A 14,602-nucleotide genomic window follows, 5' to 3' on the forward strand; every position below is an offset into this window, starting at 1 on the left:
CTCCTCCATGTGAGTTGGCTTATCACGTGCCATGAAAAATGATCTTGGAGTTTTGGTTGAGAGAACACTGAAATTATAGATTAACTTGTGGGAACGTCAACACCTTGCATTACAGTGAACCTTTCCATTCATGACCAGGGTGCTCCCCTGTGTTTAATTCAGGTCTTCTTACATGCTCTTCAGTAAAAAGTCTTAATAGTTTTCTCCATAAAGGTCTGGCCCATTTCAAATTGGGTTTATAATTGTCCTAGATTCCTTAAAGTTTAGTGTCTTCTTCAGTCCCTCTGATGGGGTTTTGGGGTGATGGGGGGGGGTTCAGAGCTGACAGCCAAGAAGGAATCCTTGAAGATGTCTTTGGTGCAAAAGGTGATTTTATTAAAGCACGGGGACAGGACCCGTGGGCAGAAAGAGCTGCACTGGGGTTATGAACAATGACTGATTACATACCTTCAGGTTGGGAGGGGTTTAAGGACAGCGTAAGTCTCTAAGGAATTTTGGAAGCAAGGATTCCAGGACCTTGAGGGGCTAGCTGTTGTTAGGAAAACATCATTTATTACTGTTTAGTAAAACCTCAGTCATGAGACCCTTCAGATATATATCAGGGGCCATATGCTTAGAGTATAATTGCCAACATATACTTGGGGGCTAAAGATAAAGGAAGTTTGCAAAGGAATTTTTATGTGTTTAGGGATACTCACAGAATCCTGGGGCAGGATAATGTTAAGCCAAGATTCCCGTTTGCCCCTAGCAAGGAGTCATCATCGAGGCAACTGAGCTCCTAGAGGGAGGTCACTCTGCCTGTTTCAGGACTCTTCAGTGGGCTGTAGGCAGTAAGGGAATTTAATTTTTCATTTGCCTTTGTTTCCCATATCACCGTGGCAAGCACCTAAACCCCCTTCCATCTTGATGAGGGTGATATTAGGCCTCCAAGAAATGGCGGTCTATAGATTTCTGGAGAATAGGTTATGGATAAGATTGCCTTCTTCTTGCAGTTTACTAAGCTATCTGTAAACTGAAGGAGACTCCTGTCCTGCAGGACTGTGATCTCTATCAGTCAACCATCTGCTTTCTTTCCTTTCCCCTGTTCTGGGGCAGCCAGGAGTGTCTGAGGAATATCACACATATCTCACCTTGGGGGAAGGGGTGTTGTTAGCCTGTACTTTGCCCTCAGCTTGCCTTATGCTCCCTCATTACCTCCCTTCTGCAGTTCTTCAGCCCTCCCAGAGGGCCCCTGCTGAACCTCTTTGCTCACACAATTACTCACTGCTAGAAGTCCCATGGTTTCAACTTGCTTTTTAGTGGCATCTGGCAAGTAGTTTCATCTTTTCAACTGTAGGATAAACCCCTGTAGGGTCAGGCTGGGGTTTTAATTCCTGCTTGGGGGTGGGGGCTTGCACTGAGCTGAGGGGTAAGACCAGCTGCTACAAGGAAGGAAGGGGAGGAGCCAGGGGCCCCAGGGCTCAGAGGGGAGAGAGGGAAGGGCCTGTTCACTGGGTCATTGGGAAAAGGAGAGGAGCAGGAAGACAGCCCACTGCAGGGAAAAATGGCATCTCTCTTTGGCACCTCAGTGTGTGTGCATGTGTGTGTGCGTGTGTGTGGTCCCCAGGCCATCATTATTCCTTAGGAACCTCTCATATTTTCCCAGGCAGCTCCTTGCCAGCAGCCTGAGTTCAGAACTCAGCTCTGCCCCCATTCCCCTCTGATCTGGGTGCTAAAGCACCTGTCTTAGGAAATTGCTGTAAGCATTCAAGGAGAGGATGTGCAAGGACACGGCACACGGCTTGATTCGCAGTAGGCACACATGTGGAAGCTTTAAGAAAAAACGCATATGTTCATTCATTCATTGGCAAGGGTGTATGGAGGACATTCTAATCTGAGGGACAGGCAGGGAAGGACAGGGACTATTGAAGGTGCAGAAAGGAGGCTCAAGGTGGCAAGGGGGAGCTCTGGCGGGGGCAATTTGGGCAGAGCCCAGGTCCTAGGGCAAGTAAATGCAGTGAAGGGGAGTGATGTGATCTTTAAATAGGTTGCTCTCCTGAAGACAGTTGGAGGGGATAAGGCTGAGCTGTCCAGATGAGAGACACTGGGTTATGTATAAGCTCATGTACGTGTGGGGCAGGCACACACCTAGTGTGAATGTTGTGAGGGGTTCAAAGTGTATCACTGTCTCTCAAGCATCCGCACATCTCCCCAGTATTTGTGGGTCACAACAAAGAGAAGGCAGAGAAAAATGTCCATTTTACAGCTAGAGAAATAGAGTCTAAGACAAATGACTTATTCCTTTTAAAGCAAGGCAGGTTGAGGGGTTTTGCCCCTTGAATAGGTGCTTGCTCAGGTCATCACTCTGTCCAGTTCAGAGTACGAGCACCAATTCTCCCCCTTCAGAATTGAAGGCTCAGCTGAAGTCTCTGCTCTCCAGCAAGTTTTCCCTGGTTACCCCAGCCCACTGGGCTTGTTTTCTCTGGCATTAGTGTGTTGTGGGATGGCTCACTTAATGATATATTACTTATGACTATTTGTCCGTTCAGCCATTCTTCCATTCATCCACTTATCCATCCATCCATCCATCCATCCACCTACCCACCCACCCATCCATATACCTATCTATGCATCCATCCATCACCCATTTCCCAACCATCCACCCACTCATCCACCCACCCATTCTCCCATCCATCCATCCATCCATCCACTTATCCATCCATCCACCTACCCACCCATACATCTACCTACCCATCCATCCATCACCCATTCCCCTACCCACCCATCCATCCATCCATTCTCCTATCCATCCATCCACCCACCCATTCTTCCAACCATCCATCCATCCATCCATCCATCCATCATCTACCTGTGCACCCATCAATCCACTCACCCACATACTTACCCAACAGTCACTGAGCCCTACTCCATTCCTGGTCTGTGTCAGGCACTGGGCTGCTGGAGATGGTACAGACACCTTCACAGCCTAGAGAATTGGAACCTCTGTGTTATGAGTTGAGTTGTGTCCCCTCAAATTCGTATGTTGAAGTTGTAACCCTCAGTTCCTCAGAATATGATCTTCTAGGATCACTGCAGATGTAATTAGTTAAAATGAGGTTATCAGGGTGGGCCCTGATCTAATATGACTGGTGTCCTTATGAAAAGGGGGGGGAGATTCAGACACATACCAGATGTGCACACAGGGAGAACACCATCTAAAGATGAAGGCAGAGATTGGTGATGCTTCTATAAGCCAAGGAGTGCCAAAGATGGCCAGCAGATTGCCAGAAGCTAGGCAAGAGGCCTGGAACAGATTCTTCCTCCCATTCTTCAGAAGGATCAACTTTGTTGACCCCTTGATCTTGCACTCTAGCCTCCAGAAGTGTGAGACAATAAATTTTTGTTGCAATAAGCCACCAAGTTTGTGGTACTCTGTTACGGCAGGCCCTGGCACTAATACATTCTGGTAGGAGAGTGAAGCCCGTGTGATCCTACCTGATCTGGACTGGAGGTCAGGAAGGGCTTCCTAGAAGAAGTTATGCTGAGCTGGGCATTGAAGGATGAGTAGGAGTGTATCAGGCAGAGAAGTCAGAGAACATTCTAGGGAGAAGGAAGAATGTATGCAAAACTCAGGAGGAGGCATGAGTATATGTCAGACACTTTTCCTTGAACTTCTCTGATTTCATCTACTGTCTGCCCTGCCAAGCATCTGAGGCCTGGAAACCCACTGCCGACACCCTTTGCTCCAAGATAACAGAAAATTCAATTTTTCTAGGATGCCCCTTGGGCACAGTGGGGACATGCATCATTGTCACTAGCAGGGAGTGCTCACATGATCATATTGATGGAGGAAGGACGGCCAGATGGGCACAGGCACTGAGTAACCTTCTGGCACTTGTCAGGGTCCAAGTCCTCTGCTCTGGGGAGGGGTGCAGCTGGCCCCCATGCACATGCGACGGTGGGCAGCTCTGTGCTGGCCAGGAGCCCTCCCATAGCCTCCAAGCACTGTCCTCGGTGGCCACACACTCAGTCACATGGCGCTCGGTACAAGTCGTTTATTTCAGTTACAATAGTGCCACACCGAAACTACAGTAGCACAAAACATAAGAATACAAAAAATAGATTCCCAGCCCCAAACCCCACATCCAAGTAGCCGCAGAGAAGCCAGACCTATGGCTCCCGGGCCTCAGGGGAGGGGTCTCTCACAGGGTAGCTGTCCACCTCAGCCTTGTTTTCAGCTCGGCAGGGACAGTGGGGGTGATCCCTTTGCTTCTGTCCCTGCTGGGCCTGAGCCCTCCTCCCCCTTGGCCCCTGCCTATTCCCAGGACACCCTGAAGAAATGAATGTAGTCTACATTCCCTCTGGCTGGACCCTCAGCTCTGGGACACTTGCTTCTGGTTGGGAGGTCCCAGCCCAAGGTGAGGACAGACACCCCTGAGGACTGTGACCGCCCACGGGGAAGGCGGGAAGGCAGGACGAGGCGGGTAGAGGAGGTACCTGGAGGGCACTAGGGCTGGGAAATCCAAACTCTGTGTGGAAGCCCCCAACTCTAGCTCCTTCTCTGGCTCCTGTCCTACGTCTCTGAAAAGCGACCAGGACTGCTGCTTTCGGGGACCAGGGGCCTCATCTGGACCCCACCCCACCTCAGTGCTGAGGCTGATCTGGCTGGTCCTCTTGAGCAGGGAGGATTCTAACTTCCGGGGTGAGGTGACGGGGCACGACCAGGCTGTGGGCTGCCGAGAAGGGAGAGCCAGGGTGAGCACTGGCTGCTCTGGCCTCAGTCACAGGTGCCTGCTTCCCCCAGAGAGAGCGCCTGCACCACAGTTTCAAGGAGGGAAGCCACTCCTGGTTCCCTGACCCCACAGGCTAGACTGATCACATTGGGGGAACCTTTTCCTCAGTCTGCCTTGGCTGAAAACATCTCCAGATGAGGAGTCCCTCTAGTTACAAGTATCGTCTTGATTCAACCCAAGGGGCTGAGGGTGGGATGGGGCTCAGGGCAAGTTCAGGAGTCCTTCAGATTCCTGACCTTGGTGCCACTGCCCTGTAGGCTAGAGCTCCCAGGGCGCCGTGAGGGGCAGCTCTGTGGGCACTGGGAGTAGGGGGTATGGCCTTGCATTATAGTCAGGACACTTGAAGGCTTCACTGAGGAAGCAAAGGGGCACCTGGTAGGGGGTTGTCTCCTTGGGGTAGAGCCTGGGCTGCAGCCTCAGATAAGGCACTGGAGATGGAGGGCGGGCAGGCGGGGCTGCATGTGGTCCCTGGAGCCAAACCCAGGCCAGGGGTGCAGGACGGAGCTCAGAGGGAGGATCTGGGCCCTGTGGGACAGGAGAGCGGTCTTCTCTTTTCTCCTTCCTCTGCAGAAACGGGTCAGCAAGGCAGACCCTGAAGTGGCCAGGCTGGGAGGGCTGCTGTAGACAGGGAACCAGACCCTGGGACACACATGCAGAGGCCAGAAGAGGGACAGAGAGGGGCTATCTACGGCATGGCAGAGAGGATCTGATGGAGGGCCAGGTCTTACAGGCCTTCTGCTGTCCGGGCCAGGGCATCGGGGTGCCCCAGGATGGGTTTGAAGGCCATGACCTGGCCTCATCCTGCTGCAGCCATCAATTCCCTGCTGCAACTTTGGGGATCAGACCATCCTAGTTGGGGTTCCCACTGTTGGACTCTGGGGACAGAGGCAGGCAAGCTGCGAGGGGCGGTGCCCATGAGCTGGCCTCTGCCCCTTCCTGGCCTCCACACCTCTCCTCTCTACACCCTGTGACCGCAAAGCCAGGTGACAGAGGCTGAAACTGTAAATGCCAAGGGCAGCTCTCTACTTGGGGACGCGCTCAGTGGCTGGGGATGGCTGCCTCAGGCGACCTCACGGCAAGTGAGGAGGAGAGGGGTAAATCAGTGGGGCTTCCCTTATCCACAGGTTATTTAGAAAAACAGAATATAATAAATATACCAATCCTTTCCTTAAAAAAAAAAAAAGTGTTTTAAATTCATTATTTCCCTGAACATTTCCAGTGTATTCCACAATGTTTAAAAAATAGTTTCCCCAAAAATATATCTTTAAAGCATTTGACACAGTGGCATTTCTGGTGCTTCTGGCTCCGGATGTGGGCGGGGGGTTGCGTCCACTGCCCTTGTCAGCGTGGGGCCCAGGCCTGGTGAGCAATCAGCCTGATACCCAAATGCCCACCGGAGTTGACGCACATGTGCCTGGGATGCCAGGGTCTTCACAGGGGATCAAATCTCGGATTGTGTTGAGAACCCACATCGTAGGCTCAGTTCCGGCTGAAAACCCTCCAGTGCGGGGTAGGGGGGCCCTGGGTGGCCAGGGGGGCGAGGCGGTGCCCTGGACGCTGGATGGAGAGATGGCCTTGTTGGCCCCACCTGGGGGCTCATCCTCTGTCTCGGCTCGAGGTGCTCCCACCCTCACCAGACTTCGCACTTGTGATGAGGGTTCATGGGCGAGCCAGGGGGGCAGTGGAAGTGTTCTGAGAACTCCTTGGAGTTGGAGACGGAGCCAATGACCCGGAAGCGGGAGGGGCTGTGAGGATCGGTGATGAGGCCTTCGTGGGAGCTCTCGGGCGTGCGGACAGAGCACCAGACCTTTGTGAGGCAACAAAGGAGAAGCTGGGTCACTATGGGGCCCTGAGGCCGCCAGACTGCCCCCGTCCACGGCAGTAGGGAGATGGGCCCCCGCCTGGTTCTGAGAGCCTCGGGAGTCAGCTGGGGCTGCCGAGCGTGTGGGGAAGAGACGCTGGGCTGGGATGTCCCCCATCCCAGCATCCTCTACTGCAGTTACCTGGGTCTGTCCTGGGCCTCTGCATTAGATTTCATCTGAACAAAAGGTTCTGCCCTAAAACCAGTCTGAAAACCTTGAACTGAGTCCACATCACTCACCTCCTGGGCAGAACAAAAACTGTTTATGGCTCTGGGCACCAACAGAAGACTATACCTTAATGCCAACTCAAGGGACATCCTGGGGCATTTTGAGTTCAGGAAACTCCTAGAACCCCTGAACCAGGAGGCCCTTAGCACTTACCTGTCCTCTCATCTACCTGATACTGGAGACCTTTTAATGGCATTCACTGGATTTCTCTAATGGCAGGAAGCTCACCTTACAAACTGGATGCCCGATGGACGGGCCAATGAACTAGAAGGTTATCAATTGAGGGGAACTTGCCTTTTGGCTCTCGGAGCTCTTGGAGCTTCAAGATGGCAGAATGTGCCTGAGTTTGGCGTTTTTTTCCTCTAACAAACTCACCTGTGCAAAGCCCAGGAAGAAGAGCTGGTTGTTGGTGAGGCCCAGGGTGGGCAACGTTTGCTCAGCCCCGTTCTTCTCCACCCAGTTCTGGTAGGCCTGGGAGCAGAGAAAACAAAGCTCAGCGGCTCCCTCGACACAGGAGCAAACAGGGCGACAATGGAGGGCCAGTGCGGGAGATCCCGGGAAGCTCTACCCTGCTGGGGCGGGGACTCACACTGCGGAGTCTGGACCTCAGCTCAGGCTACAGGAGTGATCTTCACCCGCACTCATCCTGAAGGGGAGCGCGTTCAACCCTACGGCTTAGATACCACCGACACGCCCACAGCTCTCAAGTGCCTCCTTCCAGCTCCAGCCTCTTCCCTGACTTGTTTATTCAACTGCTTCAGCTGGATTTCCACGATGCATCCCAGAGCTAACATGGCACAGCGGAATGAGAGGTTGTACACGCCCACGCACACACACATGCACACACATACGCCTTTCCACCACAGTAAATGGTACCACCAACCGTCTAGTTACTCAGACTCCAGCCCCAGAGTTCTTTGAGCTTCTCTTTTTTTCTTTCTTCCTTTTGTTTTTTTAAAGATTTTATTTTGGGGGCGCCTGGGTGGCTCAGTTGGTCGAGCATTCAACTCTTGATTTCAGCTCAAGTCATGATCTCACATTTCGTAGGATCGAGCCCCACGTCGGGCTCTGTGCTGACAGCACGGAACCTGCTTGGGATTCTTTCTCTCTCCCTCCCTTTCTGTGCCTCCCCTGCTCTCTCTCCCTCTCTCTCTCTCTCTCAGAATAAATAAATAAATAATTTAAAAAAGATTTTATTAAAAAAATTTTTTAATATTTATTCTTGAGAGAGAGACAGAGAGACAGAGCATGAGCGGGGGGAGGAGCAGAGAGAGAGGGAGACACAGAATCCAAAGCGGGCTCCAGGCTCCGAGCTGTCAGCACAGAGTCCAATGCGGGGCTTAAACTCACGAACTGCAAGATTATGACCTGAGCTAAAGTCGGACGCTTAACCGACTGAGCCAGGCGCCCCAGATTTTATCGTTAAGTAATCTCTACATTCAATGTGGGGCTCGAACTCACAACCCCGAGATCAAGTGTCACACACTCTTCTGACCGAGGGAGCCAGGCCCCCTGAGCTTCTCTTTCAATCATCCAAACAATCCAAATCTGACCACTTCTTACCCTTGCCATGGCTTTATCCCTTCTCTTGCCGGATAATCTCACAACAGCTTTCTAACTAGACTCCTTGCCTCGAGCTGGTCCAATTCCAATCCCCTCCTGATACAGCATCTTAAGCCATCCTCATAAAGTGGGGGTTGGCAAACTTTCCCGTGAAGTAAATAGTTTCAGTTTTGGAGGCCAAAGGGTCTAGTTGAAACTACTCAGTTCTGGCGTTGTCAGTGTGAAAGCAGCTGCAGACAACGTGGAAGTGAACGGGCCTGGCTGTGTCCCCCTAAATTTTTTATTTACAAAAACAGGCTGAAAGCTGGATTTGGCCCACAGGGTGTAGGTTTGCTGACCCTTGTTTTAAAGGATAAATTAGATCGTGTCATTCTTCTTTTTAAAAATCGTGCGGCAGCTCCCATCGTACAGAACAAAACCCAAGCTCCTGAAGCCGTTGACCCAGACCTGGTGAGCTCTGATCCCGATCACTCCTCCAACATCCCCTCCCTCCGCTCCACCCCTGCCTGTCTTCCTGTCTTTGACCATGCCGGGCTGTGTCCATTTGCACGGACTATTCTATTCCAGCTTTCCCTGCCTCTTCCTCGTCATTCAAGGTCTCAATTCCAATGTCATCCCCTCCAGAAGGCCTACCCTGACCACCCTCCCCCCTTATGTTTCACTACCTTGTCCTATTTTATATTCTTCGTCTTATCAGTACTTGAAATTATCTTATTTGTTTACTTGTGTATTGGCTTTCTTCCCCCTCCCCTGCCCCACAAAATTGTGAGTTTTGTGAGAGCATGATTCCTGTCTGTCTTGGCACAAAATCTCCAGTGCCTAAGGCAGCCCATGGTGGGCAGAAGGTTTTCAGTACATTTTCACTGACTCCTGGACTTCAGGCAGGTTACTGAGTGTTTCTGGGCTCAGTTTCCTCACCTGCAAAATGGGGGCTGTAATACCTAATGGTAAAGTTGTGGGGGTACTGAGCAGAGTCTAGCACAAAATAAGGCCTCAATAAATGGCACCTCATTTATTTATTTCTGCTCTTACTGTCACAGTGAGAAGGAGGCTCTGTATTGCTCTTTTGAGAGACATCTCCTTCTCTTCTCGTGGCCTCTGCTCTCTCTCCCTTCCAGCTCAGCTGACCTTTCGGAGTGTCACTCTGTGCCCAACTTTCTTTTTTAAAAAAAATTTTTTAAACATTTATTCACTTTTGAGAGACAGAGAGAGACAGAGCGAAGCAGGAGAGGGGCAGAGATAGAGGGAGACACAGAATCTGAAGCAGGCTTCAGACTCCGAGCTGTCAGCTCAGAGCCCGACGTGGGGCTCAAACCCAGGAACTGCGAGATCATGACCTGAGTTGAAGTCAGACTCTTAACCGACTGAGCCACCCAGATGCCCCTATCTGTGTCAACGTTCTGCCACGCCAGCGATGTAGGGAGTAGGTGTTCACAGTCAAGCACACTGGGGCTCGAGGAGGCTAAGTGACTTACTCCAGAGCCAGGATTTGAACCCGGAACTGGCTCCATGACGGTGTCCCTCCTCCCCTTCCCTCCCGGGTCCACTGCTGTGTGAATTAGTGGTGGCTTTCCTTGAAAAGGTCGTCAGGTAGGTCCAGCCTAAGCCCTCTCCTATGTCTCCTAGTTGGGCCAGACTCAAGGCTGGAAAGCCCTCTGTGTGCCACGCTCTGTGCTAGGGACTTCCGCAAGCTTCTCCATCAGTTCTCGCCCATTTTGCAGACGGGGAAACAGCTCATGGAGTGGCTACAGTCTGCCCAAGCTGGTCTCTAATGACCCTTTACTGAGGAGACACCTGCACAGACCCAGACTTGGGCCGGGGCATGTGTGGGGGGTGAGCTCTTACCCGATAGGCCGCCTTGAGGCCCCCGTTGTCGGCGATGTTCTCCCCGAGGGTGTGCCGGCCGTTCACTGGCTCCCCGTTCACACTGTAGTTGCTGTACTGGCCCACCATGCACTCGGTCTGCTGCTTGAAAGCCTCCACGGACGAGTTCTTCCACCAGGGCCGAAGGTTCCCATCCTTGTCGTACTCTCGTCCTGTGGGTTCAGAAGGAAGCGTCAGGTCAAGGGGAAGGAGAGGCAGAGCTGGCACGCGTAGCTGCTAACGGAGCCTCTCCTCCCAGTGAGAAATGGCTCCACCCGCCCACCTCCCTGCTACCCACCAGCACTGGGGAGATGGTGCCGGTCTGGGGGCCAGAGGAGCTGGGAGGATGAGCCAGGTGGGCTGGGTGGCAGGTGGGGGTGAGAGAATGGAGGAACGGGATGCAGGCCAAGGGTCAGCTTGTCCACAATTTCAGCGGAGCGGGAGTCATTGTCAAGGCTGGCGAAGGGCCTTGTTCCCTGAGCCCAGGAAGGGGTAAATGGAGCCAGCAGCACTGGGGTCACAGACAGGCCCCGGCCTCTAAAGTCCCGCCACTTCCTTTTTGGCCTTGGAATCCACAAGGCAGGAGGGAATGAGAATTCTGGACATTTTCTGATGAGGAGGTGAATGACTTCAACTCCTCTGCTGGCGGTGGGGCCAGAGAAGTCTCTGGAGTGGAGGAGAAATTGTGCTCCCTGAGGACTACTAACACCCACTCCTGAGTATGGGACACCTCCCAGGAACCCCCTGTGTCTGACACAGTCCCCACAATCACCCCATGAGGTCGGAATTGCCATGCCCACTTCACAGACAAGGACGAGGAGGCCTGGAGAATGACAGGACTTGTTAAAGTTCATTCAGATGACGGGAGGCAGGGCCAGGACTGAACCCAGATCCATCTGCCTCCAGACTGTTGGAAGAGACGAGAGCAAAGCAGAAGCAGTGGGGCCAGGAGTCAATGTGCCCGGTCTGAAGGGGGCCCCAAGGAGTCGTACCTTGATCATCAAAAGCATGAGTCAGCTCGTGGCCCACGACAACACCAATGCCACCAAAGTTTAAGGCCCTGGAGGGGAGGAAACAAGAGTGAGGGTGACGTCACAAGGGGACACGGCTTCCTGTGTCTGGAGAAACAGCAGGGTCCTGTGGCGCTCTGCAGGGACATGGCCGCAGCTTGAACTTCCAGCCAGTCCCCTGAGGCCACGGAGAGGCTGGGCAAGCGGGCTGTGGTCAGCCTGTGCCCAGTGGGTGCCAAGCACTGTATGTGATGCTCCACAGAACGGCACTGTCCTCTTTGGTCCCCTCAAAAGCGTTCGGCATTAATGACCGATCTATGAATGAGCAAGCCACTTGGAATGGCTTGATCACATTGTCCACGGGCCACGCAGTGAGCAAAGAGCAGACCTGGGATTCAAACTCAGGGCCCCATACCTTGTCTGTGTGAGACAGGGCCCTCACCCCTCCACCTCCCCGGCCGTGATGGCTCTAAGATACCATTGGAGGGGCATTCCCCTAGATGGGGCTCCTGACTCCATGACATGCCCCCAAATCCCCACTGTGGAAGGGCTTCTGGATCCTGGGACCCCTGGAGGGAAGCACGGGATGGGGGGGGGGGGCGGAGTGGACGTCCCAAGCTGCCCGGTCCACTGGGACAAAGAGCACTCAGTGTGACTGTGGGCCACAGGGCTGGGCCGGGCGTCCACTGAGGGGCAGGGGAAGGAGACGGGACGGGAGCACCCCAAGCATCCTACTTGGGTGAGGAGCGGGTGTAGAATGGCGCCTGCAGGATGCCGGCAGGAAACACGATCTCATTCTTGGTGGGCGAGTAGTAGGCGTTGACCATGGGCGGAGTCATGCTCCACCTGCAAGGACACACAGGTGGGGTCAGCCGGTCTGGAGGACATCAGGAGCCTTAACCCCGGCCCCAAGTGCACACAAGTACAAGGACATCCTTAGCATCACTGTTTTGGAGGGAAAAGCCAGAAAAACCCCAACTGTCTGCAGACAAGGGATTGGTGAAATCCGATGTCACACACACGGAGGAACAGTGAGCCTCTTACAAAGAGAGACAGGCCACGGGCGCCTGGGTGGCTCAGTCAGTTAAGTATCCAACTTCGGCTCGGGTCATGATCTCACAGTCCATAAGTTCAAGCCCTGTGTCGGGCTCTGTGCTGACAGCTCAGAGCCTGGAGCCTGCTTCGGATTCTGTCTCCCTCTCTCTCTGCCTCTCCCCTGCTCATGCTCTGTCTGTCTCTCAAAAACAAACATTAAAATTAAAAAAGGAAGGAAGGAAGGAAGGAAGGAAGGAAGGAAGGCCACTGCTGCAAAGCATCTCTCGAAGTGTGGTCTGTGGACACTGGGAGGGGCCCTCAATTCCCTTGGGGGGGGGGTCTGCAAGGTCAAAGCTATTTTCATGATAATGTTAAATCGTTTACTTGCCTTTGTGACATGTTGACATTTGCAACAGTGGGTAAAGCTGCTGGAGCCTAAGTGTGACTCAAGACAGGGGCCCAGCTGCTCCAGTGGTCACCATGCTCCTCACCAGGAAGAAAAACCCCATTCCATTTGGGAACATTTTTCTTTCTTCCTTGCTCCCTTCTCTCTCTCTCTCTTTCTTTCAAGTTTATTTACTTATTTTGGGTGGGTGGGGAGGCAGAGAGGCAGAGAGAGAGAGAGAGAGAGAGAGAGAGAGAGAGAATCCCAAGCAGGCTCCACACGATGAGCATGGAGCCTGAAGAGGGGCCTGAATTCATGAACCGTTGAGATCATGACCTGATCCGAAGTCAGATGCTTAACCGATTGAGCCATCCAGGTGCCGCAGAATTTTTTAAAAATTAAAAAGAAACTTTGAAGTTTCAAGCAAAATTAATTACTTAATTAGTGAAATTACAAGAACTTGTATCAGTCCCTCCAAACTTGACAGCTTCCCAATACTTAAAAGACTTTTCTCAGGAGGTCAACAGTGATATGAACAAATGTGGATTTGGGGGGAAGGTATGTAAAAGTCAGCGGGGCCGTTGTTTCCCAAATGACCGATGTGTGATGTTACAAATTAGGGCTGGCTACAAGATCCATTCACAGTGCAAGACAGACTGATGGGTTTTAGTGTAACAGAGTAGGAAAAGTTCATGACTATGGGTTCAGGTTCCACAGTGCGATTAACCTTTAACAAATTATTACTTGCTGAGTTTTGGTGTAGTATCGACAAAGAGTGTGCACAATTATCAGAAAAGACTGGGGCGCCTGGGTGGCTCAGTCGGTTAAGCGGCCGACTTCGGCTCAGGTCACGATCTCGCGGTCCGTGAGTTCGAGCCCCGCGTCAGGCTCTGTGCTGACAGCTCAGAGCCTGGAGCCTGTTTCGGATTCTGTGTCTCCCTCTCTCTGACCCTCCCCCGTTCATGCTCTGTCTCTCTCTCTCTCAAAAATAAACGTTAAAAAAAAAAAAATTTAAAAAAAAAAATAAATAAATATAAAAAAAAAAAAAAAGAAAAGACTACTAAAGCATTCCTGCCTTTCCCAATTTCGTGTCTGCATGAAGCTAGGTTTTCTTTATATATTTCAAAACAAGGTATTGCAATAGATTGAACACAGCGTCAGATAAAGAATCTAGCTGTCTTCTATTTAGCCGGATATTAAAGAAATAGGCAAAAAGTAAAATAATACCTTTTTCTCACTAAATATTTTGTAAGAAAATAGTTCCTTTTAATAACATTTATAATAAGTTGGTATAATCGCCATACAAAAATGACTCTTTGGGGTCCAATAATTTTTCAAGAGTGTAGAAGTGGGGCAGAGTGCCTGGCTGGCTCAGTGGGTGGAGCGTGCAACTCTTGATCTCGGGGTTGTGAGTTCAAGCCCTATGTTGGGTGTACAATTAGTTAAAAAAATAAAACCTAAAAAAAAATTTAAAAACAAAGAATGTAGAAAGGAACCTAGTGGTAGAAACATCTGTCTACTTGATAATTTTTCTGGTATGGGTGGGGGGGGAGTTCAGTAAGGAGTGGAGTGCTGGGGTGCCTGAGTCAGTTGGTTGTGTCCAACTCTTGGTTTCAGCTCAGGTCATGATCTCACGGTTTGTGAGTTCGAGTCCTGCATCAGGCTCTGCGCTGACAATGTGGAGTCGGCTTGGGATTCACTCTCTCCCTCTCTCTCTGCCCTCCCCCACTGAGGCGCTCGCGCTCTCTCTCTCTCTCTCAAAATAAATAAACTTAAAAAAAAAAAAAGGAGCAGAGTGAGACAGGAAGGACGTTTTCTCCAGGAGCTTCGACAGTTCACTCTGTCTCCTCCAGGTAAGCGCCACAGAGATGTGTTGGTGGGTAA

General features: G+C 51.7%; 1 protein-coding gene across 2 annotated transcripts in view; it reads right to left on the bottom strand.

Moving 5' to 3' along the window:
• Positions 1–4,019: 4,019 nt before the first annotated feature.
• Positions 4,020–14,602, bottom strand: part of ECE1 (endothelin converting enzyme 1) — a 112,005-nt gene continuing 101,422 nt past the window's right edge. For both annotated transcript variants that reach the window (XM_042998072.1, XM_042998070.1), the window contains exons 15-19: positions 12,034–12,144; positions 11,281–11,348; positions 10,271–10,461; positions 7,238–7,333; positions 4,020–6,579 (exon numbers count right to left, since the gene is read on the bottom strand). In XM_042998072.1, coding sequence (XP_042854006.1) covers positions 6,403–6,579; positions 7,238–7,333; positions 10,271–10,461; positions 11,281–11,348; positions 12,034–12,144 — 643 coding nt within the window. In that variant the 3' untranslated portion in view covers positions 4,020–6,402. The remainder of the gene's footprint in view (positions 6,580–7,237; positions 7,334–10,270; positions 10,462–11,280; positions 11,349–12,033; positions 12,145–14,602) is intronic.

This window comes from Panthera tigris, chromosome C1 (assembly GCF_018350195.1).
Source record: "Panthera tigris isolate Pti1 chromosome C1, P.tigris_Pti1_mat1.1, whole genome shotgun sequence".
In the NCBI taxonomy this organism is placed as follows: domain Eukaryota; kingdom Metazoa; phylum Chordata; class Mammalia; order Carnivora; family Felidae; genus Panthera; species Panthera tigris.